The sequence below is a fragment of the Cheilinus undulatus genome, linkage group 18 (assembly GCF_018320785.1).
Source record: "Cheilinus undulatus linkage group 18, ASM1832078v1, whole genome shotgun sequence".
Lineage (NCBI taxonomy): Eukaryota > Metazoa > Chordata > Actinopteri > Labriformes > Labridae > Cheilinus > Cheilinus undulatus.
The window spans coordinates 5,641,752-5,663,382 of NC_054882.1; the positions used below are offsets into that span (position 1 = coordinate 5,641,752).

The window sequence follows — 21,631 nt, forward strand, 5'->3', positions numbered from 1 at the left end:
ATGTATGACTGATTTATCCATAAACATCAGACTCTGCGAGCATGTTTCAATATAAATTTTATTTGCAGGACATACGCAAAAAGCCATACAATATCTTCAGCTTCACATTACAAAGCAGACACATCCTTAAAATTGGGCATTAGATTCTCTCTGAAATAAAACATCCTTAAAAACACATGGACAAATAAAACAACATAAATTATTAATTTAGAATATCCACACATTCTGTAGTAGATTGCACAAGGACGGAGTTATAATGCTGCCAGTTAAGGCGAGTTTATCTTAAAACGTGAGTAAGAGGCTCAAAGAATCTACAGAGTGAAATCTGTTATTTCATTATTTTTTTAACTACTTTGTGCTACTGATTTTTGGTGAAATCTTAACAAAGCTGTGGCCCAGTTAGTGGACAGCGAGTGTGAAAGCATTACATACATATAGTAAATCACAGGTAGGATTAAGTTTAGGCCAAAACCACTAATGTGAGGTTTATCAGTGGAGTCTGTGATTCAGGAGCCAAAAATAGCTTCTCTTAGAGGTAACGTGAAATGGACCCAAATCACAGCTGTTATGTAAAATGTGGAAAAAATAAACATCCTAGCCCAAACTGATCTTCAGTTTCAGGTTTGTGACTACTTGTTTCAGAAAATTGTTAGGATAGGGTTTTTTTCCAAGGGCCATGAAAGAGAATCAAACATGGTTTTATTGTCTATAAAGACTTAAACCTGTCATACTGGGGTCACATTTTTAGCTGTCTGAACCGCTCTTCCTTGATTGGGTAAAAAACCTGTGTGACCTTTAGTTAGATGTGACAAAGCTATAAAATTCACAAGTGGGGCACTTCCAGATGTGTTTTATCTTATAGGAAAAAAAGCGTTCAAATCTGAGAGTCCGTTAGCTGGTATTTACCAGTTTTTGGCCGGTTTCACAGGCAGTTTTACAGCAGATAAAAATATAAACTGCCAATCGTCCAGGTGAAAAATCTGCCAATCAAAGAAAATAATCTCTTTCTGCAGTCGTTTTCAAGCTCTGGTCATGCTAGGTAATAACAGGGTAACAATGACTCAGGATTTACTGTCGACTCAGCTTCTACTGTCCCTGTCATGGGTCAGGTTCAGAGAGAAAAATGTGCCCCCAGTCCCACTGTAGTACAGACATGAGGCCCTGTCCTAGGGTTTCTGATTTGTATGTTTTACTGCCATTACATGCAGGTTATCTAAAACTTATCTAAAGCAGATGTCTGGTAGTTGTTCTAAATGTTCGTAATTCTTGAGGACTGCTGGTCATTTTGGCCAGAGACAAACAAGTCTACCGGAAACTCAGGTTAAAATCTCTAATGCCTGTGTTTATCACAAACCTTAATTCAGGTGTTTAACCTAAAACTAGTTTAAAAAATCCCATAGACTTTGAGATAGTGGAACAGAACCTGTCTGAGTTTTAGGACTTAGTACTAGGGATGCATATTATCATCAAGATATCAGTATTGGCAGATACTAGCTTATAAAGTTAATTATCAATATTGGCAGATAAGAACATTTCTACCAATGTTTACAACTGGTTTATTGGATGTAAACATTGGCTGTATGTTTGAATAAATTTGCAGGACCAACAGACCTGCGTCAGCTGAAGTTTATTCATTCTCATTTGCTCGGCGGCGTGATTTGTCGGTTTGCAGTGTCACCGTTGTATGTGACAATTGGAGGTTAGGTCTCAACATTTATACATCAGTATCAGAGACAGATCAGTTATTAAAAATTGGCATGAATCAAATATTGTGCATTCCTACTCTTTAATGCACGCTCTATATGTAACTGTTTAGCCTATTTATTTCTATATTCATTATTTATCAACTTAATGACGACCGTTTCTTGAGAGTTCACAGTAACACAGCTGTATTTTTTGTTGCAGCTGCTAGAAATCTTCACTGATGAAGAAAAAACATGTTTTCCAGTCACTTTTACCAAGTTTTGACATGTAGCATTCCGTTTCTGCCTATTCAACACAGAATAAGCAGTTCGTAACTTTTTGGATATTAAAAAGAGACCACGGAACAGTGATTGTGTTTTCAATTATTAATGTGATTCCTACAACTGCACTGTAAAATGGGATCTAGCTCTAATTCTTAATTTTTGTTTGTTTCAACATATGGTTTATGATCTGTCTCTTAAATATGTACTATTTATTATGAAGTGTGCTGCTGACCTCTTGGCCAGGTCACCCTTGTGAAAGAGATCTTGATCTCAGTGGGTCTTTATCTGGTTAAATAAAGGTTAAATAAAAAAAATGTGATAACACACACTGAATTAAATTATTTTCTCATTGTTTATGGCAGAACACCTGTCTCATTAAATGGGTAGAGATGGCTTGAGTAGATTTTCATTATTCACAGTAATGCACCTTTTTCTTCTTCTCTATTTTTATAAACTGATTTCTACGGTGGCCATAAAAGCTCAAAACCCTGTAATTTAAATGAACATGCAAATACACCAAACACAAGTTGGTTAAGAAATTATATTAATTGATATGATGGGGAATGCGAAAATGCCTCATCTTGTTTGCATTGTGTCATTTGATTATTGTGCAGAATTTCCCAGTACTGCACATTTTTTCAAGATTGTTTTTTTCTGACACTTTATTTGATGCATATTCTATCTAAAAACTGCAGAATCATAGCTCTGAGGGCCACCGTAGATTTCATGGCTGAGTCAATGAACCCAAACATGAGTCCTGCATAAACACAGGAGGGAAAGAAAGCACACGCCCTGTTAAATATTGTGATTCATCTAAAACTATGACAGAGGATCTTTATAAATATTGTTTTCCACTATCGTGCACAGTCTCTGAATGATTTTGTCCATGTCTCTGTCCCTAAAGGACATCCTTAAAACACATTAAATATTTATGAAAGTGCTCCTTTCTTCAGTTTCACTCTCATCCAAGAATCTTTGCATCAACAAAGTTCTGGGTTGCACAGTATTTCCTTTTCATTATCACACATCAACCATGCTTATTAGAGCTTAGTCCAGTGTTACACATGTGATACCTGTGAAATAAATCTTGAGATGAGATGTTTGTGGAGGAAAAGGCTGGCTTTGCCCACATTTTTTTGGTAACCAGATCACTCAGAACGCATTCATTGCTGCCTCAGTGAAATAACTTTCTTTTTAATTCTCACATTTTCTCCTTGAATTCACTCCTACTCCATTTTGGATCTCTCCATCTTGGTTTTAAGGATTTCCTGCAAGACAGAACACACATTTTATAAAGCACTGTGATTTTGGCCTTTTTTCCACAGAGAACAATGAGATCATGGGACTAGGAGAGTAAAGGTGAAAGGACTTCTTACCTCTTCTTCATCTAGCATCACAGGGAGCGCTCTGTATTCAGAGGAAACACAGAGGAAGGCTATCAGTGCAGTGAAAGTTCATACATAGGTCAAACAACACTTCAAAATGTTCTCTGTCACTTGTTTTTACTCAAAATGTTCCTAGTTGGGTATTAAAGAGATATCTTTTAAGCCCATGCTGTCCTTTCTGGGGTACTTTAAGCAGCAGTAATACACTTACATAAGCAGCAACAATATGACATTTTAAGGCGGATTAACTTATTAAGCTGAAACTTTACTCTCAAAAATTCCACACAAGACCAAAAGAGTAATGTGAACCTGAGAGTGTATTTTCAAGACATATGAATAAAGAAAGGTATTGTCAGAGTGAGAGATGTGCATGATTAGCAGGCTATATGATTAAAAGCCTGGTCCCTTCGTCACCCAATATGTTGGAATTTCCCTTACACATCAGCCACAGTTGTAGGAATGTTCTCCTCAACCCATTTCAGGTCTTCATCCTAGCAAAAAGCAAATTTTGAAGTGGTGAAAAACAATGACATTTTTTAAAAGGGTGAGGAAAATCAGTTAAAGGACAGAAGAAGAAGTCGACCCACCTCTTTACTCAGCAGTTTCTGGGAGCCGTTTGTGTCGGGCTTTGAGCCTCTCATCTTCATTCCCTCTGAAAGAAAAATCAGATAGAAGCTCTTTATCCAATAATAAGATTATAACAGAGCATGATTATCAAACTGTACGATTATATTCATGAATATGTCGGCTCTCCTCATACATATCTGCATGAACAGATAAAAGAGTTCAAACCAGGCTCTGGTATAACTTATACAACACGAATTCAGATCAACTGTGAGGTCCAGGAGGTCGTTTTATAACATCTAAAGCTTAACAAGTACAAGTCCATTCAAATTATCAGCAGCACAGCTCATTTAATAAGGAGTTTGTTTGTTTAAAAGGCAAACTAATGCATAGAAGCTTTGCAGATGAAGCACTAATATACCAGAAAACAACATTGGAGCCATCACTGTCCATCAGAACAGGAAATATGCAAATATCTAAAATGCACATGGCAATTATTTTCTGCTTCTTCCTAACACAGAGGACCACTAAACTTATGCAAAAATCTAGAAGGAATGCACATTTCGGAAAATCAGGACTCACACATGCAAATACATTACACCAATTGCAAAGTGCAGTCAGACCCAATGCCAAAGATGTATAAAATCAAACACCTAGCCATGCAGTCTCCATTTGCAAACATTTGTGATCTTAAATGTGTTGTTCTGAAGTGCTCAGCGACTTGCAATAAGACAGTTTGTGAAATTTTATCCCTGCTATATATTTCACAGTCAGCTGTAAGTGAAGTTATAAGAAAGTGGAAGGGTTTAGGAATAACAACAACTCAGCCCTGAAGCAGAAGGGGTCAATGACTGCAAAGGTGCATGGGGCATAAAAGTCGCCAACGCTCTGCCGATTCCATAGCTGAAGAGTTCAGAACATCCACTGGCATTAATGTTAGCACAAAAACTGTGTGGCAGGAGCTTAATGAATGGGTAACCATGGCCGAGGAGCTGCATGCAAACCTCACATCACCAAGTCTGATGCCAGAATCAAATGGGAGTCGACTGTGGAGCAGTGGAAACGTGTTTTGAGTTGTGAAGAACCATGCTTCTTTGTTTAGCGAGTCTGGGTTTGGCAGATGCCAGGAGAACTGCACTGCATTGTGCCAACTGTCAAGTTTGGTGGAGGCGGGATAATAGTAAGGGGCTGTTTTTCAGGGTAAGGGCTAGGCCCTTTATCTCCAGTGAAGGCCAGTCATAAAGTTTCAACATACCAAGACATTTTGTTAATGTTATGCTTCCAACTGTGTGGCAGCAGTTTGGGGAAGGGCCTCTTCTATTCCAACATGACTGTGCCCAAGTGCACAAAGGACTATAAAGACATGGTTTGATGAGTTTGGTGTGGAGGAACACAGAGCCCTGACCTCAACTCCATAAAGCACCTTTAGGGTGAACTGGAATGGAGACTGTGAGCCAGGCCTTCTCTTCCAACATCAGTGCCTAACCTCATAAATGTTCTGCAGTCTTCTTATCTTAATACGTCATTATAAGCCCCTGATGGTGTAATGGTTAGGCAGCCAACTACTTTTGTCCATATAGTGTCCGCATGTTTATGCCTATTTAGTCTTACATGGATCTTCATCTGTGTATGAAAAACACTAGAATAATATTAGAGTACTCTGCAGCATCAGCATTGAATACACTGCGGATGAGCTTGAAAAATGACGTTTAATCCAGTTAAATCTTTTAAAATCCAGTATGAAAGAATAGAGAGCAGATTACCTGTGATGTCACTGTTTTTAATTTACTTTGAAAAACGCTCCAAGGAAAAGATTCTTAATCAGATGTTAAAATTAAGCTGGGAGAGGACTCTAAAATCCAACCAAAATAAGAAAAAAAGAAATACACAAACAACCAAGCAAAACCACAGCAAGCTGACAGAACTGCCCTTGTATGCCTGGATAAGTATTAAAGCTTAGTTAATAATTTCATTAGTTGTTTAATGGATATTAAAAGAATGTAAATCACAAGAAGTACTGCTGCTGTTACTATAAATCCAATCCTAACTGCCTCTCTGTGCTTCAACTGTGTTTTTTCAGTATTGCTTTCCTGGCCATGAACTGTCAATCTTAAAAAATCTTTCCTACCAAACGCCTCATTCAGCATGGGCTCCTTTGCCTCTTCTTCTTCATCATCTTCATCAATCAGAGGAGAATGAGAAAACCTGCAAAGAAACAGGAAAAATAAAAATAAACATAACTACAAACAGCTTCAAGTGACAGACGCAGTGTCTCACTCTGCATCGACTCTCACCTCTGACTGTTCGCGGAGGGCCGCAGCAGCACCATGATGACCAGCAGGATGGTGGAGAACAGCAGACGCCAGAAGGCATCGTCCACCCACAAGTCCCTCCAGCCCTGCTGAGAACACAAAAATAGAGCAGAGGGAACACAGAGGTTGACGTTTCTAAAACTTTTCACAAGAGTAGAAAAGAAACAGAACAGTCATGAAGACACAGCATCAAAAAGCAGCAATCAATCAGTAGCTGAAAAGAAACTGACCCTCTGACAGTCCACCAGCTTGAAGACTTTGGTGGTCCAGATGATGAAGATGATGGAGGCTGTGGACACAAAGTTAACACTAGAGTCACTCTGATGTCTGTAAACTTTATGCAAATCTGACACTGCACAAGAAAACTCCAAACAGAGGATCCAAAAACAGAAAAGGTAATCCCAGCTGGCTTGAAGGTAGGCAAATATTCAAATACATCATCTGCATATTGCATAATACTGGATTTGAAACATGAAAGCAAATACAGAAAGACATAAAAGAGATGCATAAACAGTTGTCTAATTTACACATCATACATAAATGTCTTTCAGTTAAGCTTGTTAAGTCAGCTAATTAACTTCAGTGTTGCAGATTCCACCACTCTGACACTAGACTGATATTTTTAACTAATACAATACAATACAATACAATACAAGAACTTTATTCATCCCCGAAGGGAAATTCACTCATCTGGGAGTCTCATCTGTTTACTGGGATCTGTTTAATGGGTTTAATGGGACTTGCTACAAAGTTTGGGAGCACATTTCATCATTTATCTGAGCAGTTCAAGAATAAAACTATCCTGCGGCAGCTGAAGCAACTATGAGGACATACTGCTGCCAGCATAGGTGGATATAATTGCATGCTGCTTGCTGTTGGAGTCGTTTTTTTCTTCAAGCCACAGTTGAAGGTACCGCATCCTTGTTTATTTTGATGCACAGTGCTGATTCAGCTTATGTCCCCCTTTTATGAACTGATGTTTGTTTTTACCCCAGTAGTGAAGTAAAATGACATTACGGTAGAGCGCCTGTGAGACACGAACGCAGAATCGGTAAGCTTATTGAGTTTCAGGTATTTAAAAAACATACAGAGGCTGGTCTTTACAGCCCCTGGTTTTGTTGTGGATTTCAGCTTTGCAAGATGGATGTGACTGATGACAGTTTGGCAAATCCACCTGCTTTGCAAGGCTAGAGATGCATCAGAAATGATCAAATCATTAAAAATGGGGAAATCTCGAAGTTGTTTTCTTCTCCTCTTAAGAGGGGACCTTAACCTTCAGAGCCCTATACGATTTGTTTAACCATTGTGCCTCACCTGGACTTTTTGTCTTAAAAAATATCATAAAACACAGACCTTGTGGTGCACAGTCAAGCTCTAAGCATCCTTACTTTCAGGACAGCCTGGGCTTGAAAGACCCTGTAAAGTTTTTGTCTAAAACATTAGATATGTTGGAATATGGTTGCTGTAAATATGTGAAAACACTGAGATCTACATGTGACTGAATTCTGGATTTAGACCATTTAAAGTTTTTCACCTCTTTCCTGGCTGGGTTTAATGTGGGTGGGGCAAATATATGGACAAGTTTAATTCTATAAACTTAAAATTAAACTAGGGGTTTACCACACAGTGACCTGTCATACAACAAACCTAAATACAGATTCATTTTCACTTTACAGGGTCTTTACGAATATGTGTGCAGCAGTAATTTCACTTGATTTTTTTTGAAAGGTAGAGGACTATAAAGACAAAAGGAAAAACTAAACGGAAATTAAACCTGAAAGATTTGTATGTATTACAACAATGACTAAGGGTTGTTTTGCACAAACTTCTTCTCCCATCTCTTTGAGACCAACAAGTTAAAAATAATCATTCTGTGACAAAATGTCTTCAAAATATTTACATTTGACAAAAAGAGTCCTTGCACTTTTGGGAATTCGAGCCACACTTCAAAACAGTTCCCGTCTGCAGTGACAAAGAGAGACAAATCACAGCCTCTCTGTGTCTATTTCCTACTATTATGAGTCATTCAGGCTCTCTCCTGCAGTTTCTAAGTCTGTGCAAATGCGCTGTGTGGCAAAGCATGATGTAACAACAGAACAGCCTGCCATTGGCTAGTCACAGTGCATTCTGGGATACAAACAGACGACATGGCTAACCTCGCTAGCTACTGGAATGATCAAAAAATTGTTTATAAATGGATAAAAAGACGTTCAATACCGGAGTTACTGGTGTGGATTCAATCTTTAAAGACCCTGGAAAGTCAGCCGAGTTCCAGGCGTGCTAGAAGACGTTCTGTAAGAGCTACGAAGGTGTGGATAGGTGCGTTAGAATGGCACATCAGAGGGCTTTTACAGGAAAAATACAATCGAATGTCTATGATTTATGGTTGAAAAGTTATTCAACTTTGAACAACACGTGTCTTCTTTTGTCGTATACGACAATGCTGTCCTCTCGGAGTTAGAAGATCATGAAGTTTTTATTCCTCTTTATTCCTCCAATACTGTGAAAAATATCATAATTAGTTTCTTTTGGGTTTATGCTGCTTTAGTGAGTGATGAATGAGATTCATGGGTGCTCCTACAGGGAAATTAGAAATGACAGCCTTTACACTGTAGATGCTAATGCCATATGGAGAAGGAAATCTTGCGAGGAAGTCGATTTACTGCTGGCTTCAGTTTCCGTTCCCAGAAGCGTCTATCAGACTATGATGGGCAATAATCCTGAAGGGTTTTAAGACTGAACTGATCCCTTTGAGGCAGCTGTTTTTTAGTTTTTACTCACCAACTACAGAGAAGATGAGAGTGTTGGTGAAGTGCTGATACAAGGAGAGCTTCACCACGTTTCTGCGGAGCTTCAGGAGGCGAGTGGTTTGAGACAGACTGATGAAAATGTAGATGAAAATTAAGGAAAACAAACATTCATAAAAAAGGCTTGTATTCGGATTAGTCTCTTGTAAAGTTTCAAGTCTTTTTTTGTAAAGGATATCCACCACATGACACAGGAGTCGATGAGGGAGAGGCTGAGATTAGCCACCAGGGCAACCGTCCCATAGAAACCCTGAAAAAGGAGAGCCGCATGTTTGAAACATAAAAGAACAGAAACAGCTCTGAGAGAGGGTCTGTAAACTAGGACTTAGAAAATCATGAAGGAAGTGACTGTGATTATTTAAACATAAGATAAGCTTGATGAAAGTTTCAGCCTCCTCCTATAAAAATACATCTGCTCACCAAACCACACAACCCCTCTCCATTCTGGCTTTCCTGTCATGTGTTTATTTGCATAACTTTTTGTTTCCATGACTTTTCAAACTCTCTGAATCTTTGGCTGCATCTGAAAATCACTCTCAGATCAAATTCGTCATTCTCTATCATCGTCATTCGTCTGCCTCCCGGAGCCAGAATCCCTGTGTAACCTTCCCTCTCCGTCGTCTCCTCCTCTCAGATCAAATTTGTCTATTCAGGGTGCCTTGAAAGCTGTGCCAGGCTAGAGTGACTTTATATAAAAATAACCCCCCACTATCAGCTTCAATCATCCTGAGGTTACAGCAGTTACTGTATCTACTGGTGCTTGTTAAATCTGTGTGAATTTAATATTGTTTTTTTTTTTTTTTTTTAATCAAAATCCCTCTGTGTCTGCTGAAAATTGTGAGGTTATATTTTCAATTATTTTAGTTTATTAAAATACTTTTGAGCTCCTGGTAAAAGAGATAGAAATGGCTGAATCCTTAAAGGTTAATGCCATACTTTTGTTACAATGGCACCTCCAGAAAAGATCCTCCTTAATCCAAAACATCCCAAGATTAATTGCATGCTATTAAATGACAGTAAAAGTTTTGTAAATCCTTACACCAGTCACTCTCAGCACTCCTTCCACAGAGGAGAAGATCAGGTAGAGAAGACCAACCGCTACCAGTCGGTGAACTGTAGTGCCCAACCTTGGCCTTACAAGTGAAGAAATAGTGAAGAAACAGTGAAGGCAAAAGGGAGCATTTAAGGAACACAGGTGTTTTTAACTTACAGCAAATAATAGCTCTTGATTTGAGAGGAAATGGCCCTTTAAGGGTGTAAACTCACCTGACTATGCCATAACCAAGACTGACAATGAGGACTAAGATCCGGGCGAGAGATCTTTTGAGTGCAGAGAGCAGCTCGGCAAAAATTACAGCACCTTGAACTGTAAAGAAAAACACAAAAATAAGAGCATAATGGAGGAAAAGACAAGAAAGACAACATAAACATAGAATATGAACTAACCTACATATTTCCATGTGTATAGTAAATTCACTTCGCTCCTCCAATTTGTCCCAAATACTATAGACATACAGTAACTACAATAAATTGCTCTCAGACTGCAAAAAGTAATCTTTTTGGAAGGCATGAATGTGATAATAGGGCAATGACTGCCTCCTGTCCCACTTTTATGCATACTAGGAAATATACCTAACCCTTGGAAAGAATAGAGGGAAGTAATCCAATTGCTTTTAGTATGAAAAGGTTGTGAGTGGAATGCAGTTCAGACAGATAATCAGGCCATCAACCAGCTGAAACACCAGGAAATTGCTGGGCCACATATGACACTCTTTCCAGTCCCAAAAACGTGCACCTCTGGTACAGCTTCTGCCACCTCAAGCAGTTGAAGCCTGAAGCAGATTCTCTCTGGATGCAAGAAAGCAATGTCACAAGGCCAGTATAAGTGGTACCAAGACCATGTCCTGCACAAGTTTGCTGAAATCCTGGACAGCAAACATAATCAGTCCAGCAACATCTCTTCAACAGATGAGGTTTGTCAAGCAGGGAGACAAAGCCCAGGTTAGCAACACCAAGGTTTGATCTTTTATGTCGCTTGGAGGCAAGTGGAACATGACATCTAATCTAGTTCCCATGCTGAATCTCCAACAAGAGCTCACCATAACCTCCCCACAGCCTGGCATCATGCTCTGGTCTGCCTCTGAAAAGAGGGTCTTTATGGTCTAAACAGAAGGCCATTAAAGACCTAGCAGAGAAGGCAAGATAGGGGAGCTTCAAGGACAAGGTGTGGAGGAAGCAAGGATCCTTGAATTTGCTGCATGGGGTGAGAGTTGGAGAGACGTTGCGAAATTGATGGAGTGAAACATGAGTGAAGGTTGGCTCCAGGCTTAAGATCTTTCAGGTGGCATTACAGCACCATCAGAGGTGAGCCAGGTAGGAATGCCATGCAAGTTGGTTTTACTGTGCTTTATTCCAATGAAGCCTAGGTAGACTATAATGGCAAAACAGACTGAGAATGAACCCCCCTATACCCAGCGGTGGGAGTCTCTTATTAGAGAAGTAGAGCTTTTGTATCAGAGGAAACAAAATGGGACAAACCTCTGACTCCTCAAGATATCAAGAGTAGGCTGGTATAAAGACAACTAAATGGGCTTAAAGATTGTTCTATTAATGTAAAATACCACCACTAATCACACCTGTACTAATAAATGTATGATTCATGAATGAATGTTTTTGGAAAATCAGTTAAAAAAAAATTTCTACATAGATTACCAACCATAGTCTCCTTTGTAGCGGATACTCTGGTACTCGGAGTAAAACACCGCTTTCTCCAGCATGCCGAGGATGATGACCGCACCGATCCAGAACTGGATCCTCAGCAGATCTCTCCAATAACACGCACACCACAGGAGCCAGAGAGCGCCGAACAGGACGTACACGATGCACATGACCATGAAGAACTGAGACAGACAGAGCAAGGTAGAGCTGAGATTAGTGATCTGCTGGTTATCCACATTAAAATAATTTTGAACCATTCAGATAAGTGGTTAACTCTTGTAGCGGCTTCAACAAGGGGGTGGGGTCATGGAATCATGCTAGCTAGAATCATAGAGACCCTCTAATACATTATGTTTTTTAAAGGAAGAAATGTCATATATACCTTCAATTTCTGTCTCTGATGAGGAGGCAAACATAAAAACAGTCTCCAAGAATTGCTCCTTTGAATTAAAACCAACAATTAGTATTATTTCTTTGTACATACCATCATCAGAGGCCAGTCTGCTGGAGAAGAGTAATCGTGTGGTCCTTTCATTTCAACTTTCACTGGGAAAAGAAGAAGAGAAATATTATGTCTACTCATTTCTTTTGGTTTATTACCCTTTTATGTGTTTTTCCAAAAACAACCAAGTATTTTTCAGTGGATTAAACATGTTCCCATCCCTTACTGATGACTTATAATGGTTGCAATAGCGATTTTACAAACTTTTCACAACATTGTCTTGGCTTCTGTTGACCATCCTGTCTTCTTGTTTTCATGTGTTTTCAACCATCTGAATTTTAATGTATTTCTTACTTGATATTAAAGTTAACCAGAGTGAGAGTCAGACTCTGATTTCTGGTCAAACAAGTTTACAGAAACAAATTTTCTTTGTGTTTTGGTAAAAAAAGATGAAAACTGGAGCAGAAAAAAAGCAGAAAGCTTGTAAACAGAAATGCTCCTGCGTTCAAAGACAAAAAACAAATTTGGTCAGACAAAAGATTAAGGAAAAAAATACAACACTCATTACGTATTATATGAGATGTACAATCATATAGGAATGTGCATGATTTTTATTTCTCACTTGTGAAAGCAAAGTTGAGCTGCTCTGCCTCCACATCTTCATCCTCCACTCCTCTAAACAAAGGCTGCACCTTCACGATGAACAGGTATGGACTGTCCTCCCAAGCTTTGGCTACTGCACCGATATCCTGCAGAAACATGTTAGCAAACAAAGAATTACGAAGGTTACACTCCTTAAATGCACAGCATCTACATTCTATCGCCAAGAGCCTCCTGATTAGAACGGTAGCAAGATTATGAGTCGAGTCGTGCAGCTCAGCTTTGCCCACCTCTGTCGCTGCTTCTTATTTTAAACTTTGGACTCTGCTCAACAGAAACTACACTCAATGAGGTGTTTTTACTAACGGTAGATCAAGGTTTCAGCTTCATGGATCAGTTTAACATGAGTGAGAAGAGCTTAATTCCTGGCTGCGATGCAAACGATCAAAAAATGCTTTACTAGTAGCTTGCATCATTAACAAGGAGGGACACTTTTAACAGCTTTTCTCCAACTGTTTCTATAGCAGAGTAAGAGCCCTCTAGCAAACATCTGACAATGATAAAGCCTTTAGGAGAAAAGGCAAACTTTCCAAAGCTTTACCTGTCAGTAGTAGTGAGCAGTTAAGAACTTCATACCAAAACTTACTTTCATGTAACTATTTACAGTCAAACTAGATTCATGAGTTTAACCTCAATAATTCTCCCTACAAGTGACTCAATTCACTCTGTAGCTGAAGCAACAAAGGAAAATTTCAGAATAAAAGCATTCTGTTCAAACAAGGGGAGTTTCTCCACAGAAATGCAAAACTTTTGCTTTGAAAAGCACAAACCAGAAGTGCACTTGCACTGTGTTCATCTACCCTGAAACATATTCATCTACTGTGAAACAGAAAGCTGCAGAAACAATTGAAGTTAAGGGAGAAACTTCATTAGATTGGCACATTTAGACTTGTGTCCTTCATCAGGGTAATAAAGAAACAGATTGCAAACGTATTAAATCAAAGTGGACATACATATCTGCAGAAATAAGGTACATAAAAAAAATAGGCGAGCCTTCTATTCTCTAGATTCCCCATGTGTAAGATGTGGCGCTCATGCAAGTCAAAATGAAATTCAAGCTATGTCGATGCCAAGACATGAATCTGACGTGCAGTCTGAACCAGGCTTAGGAGTAAATTACGAGTAGCACTTGCATGTAGATATCTTAAAGACTTTAGTTAAAGCTACAGTAAATCTTTAATAATGACTGATGATTGCACTGCAGTAGATTGGGTTCTGACTGTTTGCTCACCTCACAGTTCGTGCAGAAAATGTAACATGAGTGGTCACCTTACATGAATGGTGCATACAGATTCTGCATTTATGTAATCAAATATTAGATCTAATGTGGCTCTTGTTGGGATGAAATGCTGATCTGAAGACAGTCATACCCATGGCTGTGACTTATGGCGGCCAGGGACGAGATGTATTTGCTATAAATAAATACTCAGGTGTTATTTTAATGCAGAGTGGATGACACTCCTCTTGCATTCCAGTAAAAACATGTCTTACCGGCTTGTCGGGCCAAACGAGGCTCTGATTGGATGGGTCACTCTAAAGACAACAAAGAAAAACCATGAGAATGTGAAGAGACGACACAAACATTTTTTTTAAAACCTGGTTAGACTTCTTTGTCAAATCTGTGTTGTACAGTAAACACAATGTGCCAGCATTCATTCTCAGAGACTGGCTGTCACCAGTGCTAACCTGGTAATTACAGGGCTTTGTGTCATTTAAGCGTGTAGATACATCATTGCATGTCAGTTACATGTGTAGGCCTCTGCAAAGGGTTCAGGGCTATGTGGATCTAAGGCATAAGCTACACAGATTTAACACAGAAGTATAAGGCTTTAAAATACATGCATAAGAGAGTGTAAAGGAAAGGAATGCATCAACACAAAGATACATTCCCTGCATATTATGGGCAAGCATTCTTTCTAGCTTTGTGTTGACTTACCTTTGGGCTACTGAGGGGCTGATAGGGGTTGAAGTACGGATAGTACACCTAAGAGACAAGATACAGAAAAACAAATGTGTTCACATTCCTTGAAAATTACTGATGCACTTAAAAAGTGAAATAAAGAAGAACCTCCATAACTAAACAAGAGGACAGAAAACATGAAACACCCCATCCTGTATTGCACATAAAACACTGAGGATAAATCAGGGTATGTGTAGGGGATAAATGCATCATTTGTGTACTAGTGTGCTGTTAACAAACCTTTGGTAAGAAGAGGGAGGAGCAGTTGTCGAAGTACATGTAGCCCTGACTGTAGAAGCCGCTCCAGCCGTCCTTCAACATGTGATCCATACCAAACATGTTCATCGCTTTGTTGTCCTGCACAGGACAGTAAGAGGAAAATAAAATACACTCAGCCGTTATTTATTTTATTTTTTTCTTTAAAGAGGAACTAAACACCAAGACTGTCTTTTCCAGCTGAAAAATATGGTGGTATTGTTGATCAGTTATGGTCTAAAGCTCAACATTTGAATACAAAGGATTTAAATTCTACATTTTGTGTTGCAAATATGCACAACCGCCCTCTACAGGTTCAAACCCAGCTACTGCAAGTGAATTTTTTTATTGGCTACTCTGGAGGCAGGTGAAGTTTGTGGTGGCAGCCTGGCAGAAGTAGAGAGGGAAATATTTCTAAGACTCTGGAGAGGAAACTAGAGAGAGATGTGTCTAAAGGCCCAAGAACAACCACCAAGACTCTAGTGAAGGACTTAGCCAAGTCAGGAATGGACCAAGAAAAAGTCCACGTCTGCAGACGAGACACCTTCAAGCCAGACTGGACTCTGCTAAGGACAACCAGGAGAAAGATGTCCTTTGGTCAGATGAGACCAAACTAGAGCTCTTTGGATAGAGACATTACTTGAATTTGGAGAAAGAAGGGAGAGGCGTATAACCAAAAGAACGCTGTCCAACAGTGAAACACAGTGGCAGGAGTATTATGCTGTGGGGATGCTTCAGTGCGTCTGGAACTAGAATCTGGTAAAGGTGGGAGGAATCATGAAGAAAGAAGGATATGTGAAGATTTTTACAGAGAACCTCCAGCATTTCAGCAGCTAAATTGGATCTGGATCATCACTGTGTCTTCCAGCACAACAACGACCATCAAATCTGAAGGAGCTTGAGAGATTGGCCGAAAGCGGAATAGGGCTGGGATTACTCAGGGGACGTGTCTGAGACCTGTTAAAACTATATCAAACATCCGCAGTCTGTTATCAGAATCAATATGTTATGTTCTCAAAGCTTTAAAATGTGCTCCTGAAAAATGCCAAAAATAATTAGCTCCATAAAGTTCTCATTTAAGTCTACGTTAGTACTATCTAGGCTGGTGCAGCTGGGCGTAAACTCTATTGTGTCTAAGAACTTACATTCAAAACAGGCTAAGTCTAAACATAGGCAAAGCTGGTGCAACCCAGTGAAGGAGTTGTGTGCCTTTGTAAATAAGTCACAGACTAAAGTAAATACTCACAGGTGTGTTAAAGACCTCGTTGTAGCAAACAGAGGAGCGCAGGTACCAGCTGATGTTGTAGGCCAGGTTTCTGTCACATAATGCTGTGTCACCCTGGACTGCAGAGACAAAAATTCATTTCCTTTTGTTTCAATTTACAAACAGCAGTTTGAGTATAAATCATGTTAATCCAAATCTTCAGATGTTACAGAAAAATGCCAAAAAAGGAGGACAACCTAAGAGTTAAAAATATCAGCATAAAGACCAAAGATCAGGCACTCAAGATGGACTGAAAAATATAAACAGCTTTTAATTAATACAGGTAGAAACACAAAAAAACCATGATCTGGGACAAAGTTACTGATTGAAGTTTCAGAGGTAGAAAAGTGCTGCTTTGTCACAAAACTTTTTATTAAGATGGTGCAATGGGTGGAGTTTGCTTCTTTATAGAAGTCAAGAGCTCAAACAAACATCAACAAAAACAACAGAGGAAAAAAAAACACCAGCTATTACATCGCTGTCACTCAAAAGTTGGAAAGCGGCACCTCCATGAATGTCCTTTCCTCACAAAGAAATCCTCAGACAATGGATCTTTTCATATTGTGTACTTAGGGTGATGCAGATAAAGGAAGTAGCATCACTGTGGGTATAAATTGTGTAACACCTCACTGTGTTTCAGAGAAGGAAGAAGAGTTCAGCATGCTTACACCTCATGAAGATGGTTGTGTTGGCGTACAGCGTCTTCCGAAACACGGCATCTTGCGTCTGGAAAAACAAACAGTGACACCAAGGTTATTATCCAGCATCTCTGAGAAACTTTAGTGCCAAAAAGCCTGATTGTTGGAGCTACTTTAAACGACACTGCATTAAATCACTCCTTAAAACCCAGTTTTCCTCTATGCTGACACAAGTGAGAATGCTCATTTTATCCTAGCCGTTAGCATTTCAATCTTTAACCTATGGAAACCCAAAGGCTTTAAGGTTATTGGAGACTTATTCAAAGATGTAGCCTTATTCCTTCTGTCAGCTACGACTTCAATATGGCCTAACTAAAACCCATTTTTTGGGCTCTTACAAGCACGTCACTTTGTTAATGAGAAAACCCTCCCAAGCCTTGATACTCAGCCCTATAGTCTTGACTGTATCAAAACTGTTTCCTCCTGTAATAAAGGGAAATTCAACACCAAATCCTCCATATAGGTTACATATAACACCCTACATTCAGAACAAGATGAATCCAATTTTATCTTCACAGTGTTTGAATTGTGTAAGAAAAACGGCAGACTGCATGCAACCTTTCTAGCACTGTACATACATATCACAGCTTTGGAGCTGTGTGACTAAAGAACTTAATGGCATTTTCAAGACTAAAATTAAAAAAAAAAAATCCTGGGCTTTTCTTGCTTGGTCTTTTCTCCAAAGATCTGTCACTACCCTCTCTTAAATCTAAACTAGACAAACTACAGCTTTTGGCAAGAACATGTATTCTGTTGAAATGTATTAAAGATAAAATCTCCTACTGTTACGATGAGGTACAGAGATCTTTTCTGTACTTCCTCATGAGAGGATAAGTGATTTGCTTACGGGTAATGAACAGCTATCTATGAATATGTGGAAACCACTCTTGGACTATCTCCCTGGTGAGACTCTGGATCTGCTGTCAAAAGGATTTCCTAATCTTAACTAGAAACAGTTGGGTTACCTACAGTCAGACTAAGTCTATTTAAAAATTAACTGAAAATGGCTGATTGATGAACTGATAACAAACTATTGGTCTGCCAACTAATGGCATGGTATATAAAGTTTGTATACCATGCAATAACACCTCGTACTTTTAAGCAAGCTTAAAGTCTTGGACACCAGACACGGATAACATCTATTAATATGTTTGTATTTTGCCTATTTGGATCAGTTTGTTCTCTTATACCCCTTTTCCATCAAAAGAACCAGGTTCCTGTTCGGTGCTAGTGCTAGTGCTTAGTCGGTTCTAATCACGTTCTTTGTAAGAACCGGTTTGTTTAGAGGCTTAATCATCCTTGATGTAACAACCATGGACGTAGCACAGGGGAGGAAAAGGTTACTGATTCCCCGGGGCCACAGTAGGGAGGGGCCCTTAAGAAGCCTGTATGGAAGCCCATTTGAGTCAAATAAAAAAGAAAAAAATGTGAAAGTATAGCAATTCTTGAGAAAAAATTAGAAATCTTAATTATGAAATAAAAGGTCATAATTATAAGATTAAAAAGTCATGATTATGAGTTAACAAGTCATAACTATGAGTTATCAAGACAAAATTATGAGATAAAAAGTCATAATTATGAGATAAAAAGTCAGACTTATGAGTAAAAAAGTCTAAATTATGATATAAAAAGTAATAATTATGATAAAAAAGTCAGATTTATGAGATAAAAAGTTGTAATTATGATATGAAAAGTCAGAATTTTGAGATACAAAGTCATAATTATGAGTTAAAAAGTCATAATTAATAGACAAAAAGTCCTAAATCTGAAATAAAAGGTCATAATTATGAGATAAAAAGTCATAATTATGAGTTCAAAAGTCAGAATTAGAGGAAAAAAGTCATAATTATGAGTTACAAAGTCAAGATTATGAATTTAAAATTCAAAATTATGACATTAAAATTAGAATTGACTAGCCTAAATGACTTTTTATCTCATAATTTTGACCTTGTATGATGACTTTTTTAATCTCATAATTTAACATTTTTTATCATATAATTATGACTTTGGATCTCTTTTTTAATTTGCTTACTTCCACATTTTTCCTTTTAAAGCGCCAGAAATGGGCATCCCTATGCCTACAATAAAAAGTGTGTTTTCATTTAGTTTTTCTTAATTGTTAGTGACATTATTGTATCAAAAGTGACTAAATGAATCAATCAACAGACTGAAATTTGCATCAAGAGTAAAATACAACTCTTAAAAATGTCCAAATAGTGTGGTCCAGCATTACAAAATAATGCAAGTAAATCAAATTCAGCCACAGTAAAAAAAAAAAGCTCATTAATTGGGAAATTGTGGTTAAAAAATACATCAAAATGCATATATATTTGTAAAAATGTTGCTTCACTAGCCAGCTAAGGGAGTCCTGTATAATATTCTTTCTAGGGCTCCTAAATCCCTCAATACGCCCCTGGTAACAACATCAGACTAATTTATCTTTTAATCTACCTCATTTCAAAACACAGGACTCCTTCAGTTCACTTCCTCAATAGCTAAACTACACTGGCTCAAAAAATGCAAATGTATGAGCCCACATATGCATGACTGCCTTTGTGTCAATAGCTCCTGAAAGCTCCTGCCGCCTGTTTTGCATACAATTTAACATTAGGAATAAAAGAGGTCAAAGAACAATTCAGGTCTTGCATTTTAAAGGCGCAAAACTAATGTTTTGAGATGCACCTCCACAGAAAAGTATTAGCATGAAAAAGCAAAATTACACAAAAGAAAGACAGGATTTAAAACTTTCAACTGAAAGTACAAAAAAAAATAAGTTAACAGCCAGAAACTGTAGTGGGTGAGTCTGATGATTTACTTTAAATTCCTTTAAAAAAATAATAGATGATGGATGAAGCAGCGGAAAACAAATGCTTAAGTAAACTGGATGCTATAGTAAAAGAATCCCTAATTTTAGCCTGATTTCAAAGCTTAAGTAGTCATACTTTCTATCATTAGTTTATTCCAATAAACTGTTCCCCTTTACAGACATTATTATCAACAGTAGCTGCTCCTGTCATCCATGAAAGTTGACTTCCTCCTGTTTCAACCACAACGCCCCACTGGCAAACAGGTCATTATTTATCCTACTTCAGATGTAATTGCATTCGTGCAGATGCAGAGTAACTAAAAAACTCTTCTACACACCGTTCAGTGTCCTGATTGATGATCTGTCTTTACGATATCACAGTGGTAGCATCTTACATCTACACGGCTACATTGTTCAAGATGTACCACAATTGTTACCAGCCAAAATTAAAGATTTTGATTAAAGTAAATTAAAGGTAACATAATAAGATCAAAAGGTCGTGCTGTCAGCCTGGGAAAAACAGGACTGTCAAGGTATTTTTGTCTTGAAGATGATACTTGAAGTGTGATGCTACAGGCTAGTTAGCTACCCGGCTAACAGCTGCTACGGAGGATTTACAGTAGCAGAGAAACAAGCCACGAATAAACCGTAAAAATGTTTGTGTCGAAGGTGTAACACTGACCGAGTTGATGTCCACCTTCCATACGGAGACCTCTGCCGTTGTTCCGAGTCGGAAAACTACAGCTAAAAGCAGTAAACATGACCTGAACGTCAGTACACCTGGCATCTTCACTGGAGCATCTACAGTAGTTCTGACCAGACTGGTATCCGCCTCCAGTTCCGGTGTTCAGGCTGCTGCTCGGTGTAGTTCACGGTTTGACCACCAGAGGGAGACAAAGCAATAGGAATTCTGTTCGCTGAGCGAAATGGCTAAAGGTGGTCAGGTAACCTCATACATATTAGGTAAGATCTAAAAGTAACCCCAAATCACCACAGATTTAACTCGAAAAATAACTCTAAACCCTCATGGGATATTTTGTTCCTACTTTAATTTGCAATTGGTTTTGGGTAAAATCATTTACTGAAAAGCATCCAAAATTGTTCTTTAAAAAATACATCATCCACTAACTTAAGTGAGACCAGGGTGGAAGATAACCAATTACTTAGTCATTTTTGTAATCTTTGAGATACTTCAACTTCTTGGAAGCTTTTTAAAATCAGTACTTTAACTTCTACTTAAGCTAGTTTTAATCTGAGTAACAGTACTTTTACTTGAGCAGAGGTGGAAAAAGTACATAACAGTTGTACTCAAGTAAAGGAAAATACTCCTTTTTTTACTTAAGTAAAAGTATAATTACTACTCTATAAATCTACTTAAGTAAAAGTATAAATTATTTCATTCATTTTTTACATTCAAGTGCTGGGTAGTACTGGATAACTGAACAGTAGAATAATATTTTTCCTTTACGGCGAGAACAACAAGAGAATAGATCTCCAACCAAGTTTTTTAGGTAAAGTGACACCTCTATAATGACCAAAAAAAATTATAGTCCTAATTCAACTCATATGGAGTCAAATTGAACACTTCAGAAGTGTCTATATTTATTATGATACCATAAAGTTGATAATGATTAAGATGGGTATCCTCTGGAAACAACAAGACAGATAATCAACCTCAGAAGGAGGCAATATGTACTAATGAAGAATACAAACTACTCTCTTAGAAGTGCTTAAAGCCACAGACGGTAACTGTTATATGGTGGACAACTTCACTCATGGTGTAGAGGCGTCTG

General features: G+C 38.3%; 1 protein-coding gene across 2 annotated transcripts; it reads right to left on the reverse strand.

Annotated features, from left to right (window-relative positions):
• Nucleotides 1-40: 40 nt before the first annotated feature.
• LOC121526249 (transmembrane protein 87A-like) lies at nt 41-20,649 on the reverse strand. 2 transcript variants are annotated; one of them, XM_041812745.1, is made up of 20 exons: nt 20,521-20,649; nt 17,003-17,060; nt 16,317-16,414; nt 15,056-15,172; nt 14,792-14,839; nt 14,347-14,388; nt 12,818-12,944; nt 12,238-12,299; nt 11,752-11,935; nt 10,302-10,401; nt 10,075-10,168; nt 9,214-9,285; nt 9,010-9,118; nt 6,459-6,517; nt 6,211-6,314; nt 6,045-6,121; nt 3,940-4,004; nt 3,791-3,843; nt 3,344-3,374; nt 41-3,235 (listed from the first exon to the last, which is right to left on the reverse strand). In XM_041812745.1, exons 1-20 carry the CDS (start codon nt 20,623-20,625, stop codon nt 3,194-3,196), a joined length of 1,647 nt encoding a protein of 548 aa, XP_041668679.1. In that variant the 5' UTR covers nt 20,626-20,649; the 3' UTR covers nt 41-3,193. The 2 variants fall into 2 exon arrangements, with proteins under 2 accessions (XP_041668679.1, XP_041668677.1); XM_041812743.1 differs by having other exon boundaries at nt 6,211-6,317.
• Between the last annotated feature and the right edge of the window lie 982 nt (nt 20,650-21,631).

What these genes read in the sequence shown, in the direction of transcription:
- LOC121526249 (XM_041812743.1), bottom strand. Translation starts at nt 20,625, where the DNA reads ATGCCAGGTGTACTGACGTTCAGGTCATGTTTACTGCTTTTAGCTGTA. An exon ending in CAGACTGGCCTCTGATGATG is followed by an intron (nt 11,936 to 12,237) that starts GTATGTACAAAG and finishes TGTCTGTCTCAG; the next exon opens with TTCTTCATGGTCATGTGCAT. An exon ending in TCTCATCTTCTCTGTAGTTG is followed by an intron (nt 6,518 to 9,009) that starts GTGAGTAAAAAC and finishes TTGTGTCCACAG; the next exon opens with CCTCCATCATCTTCATCATC.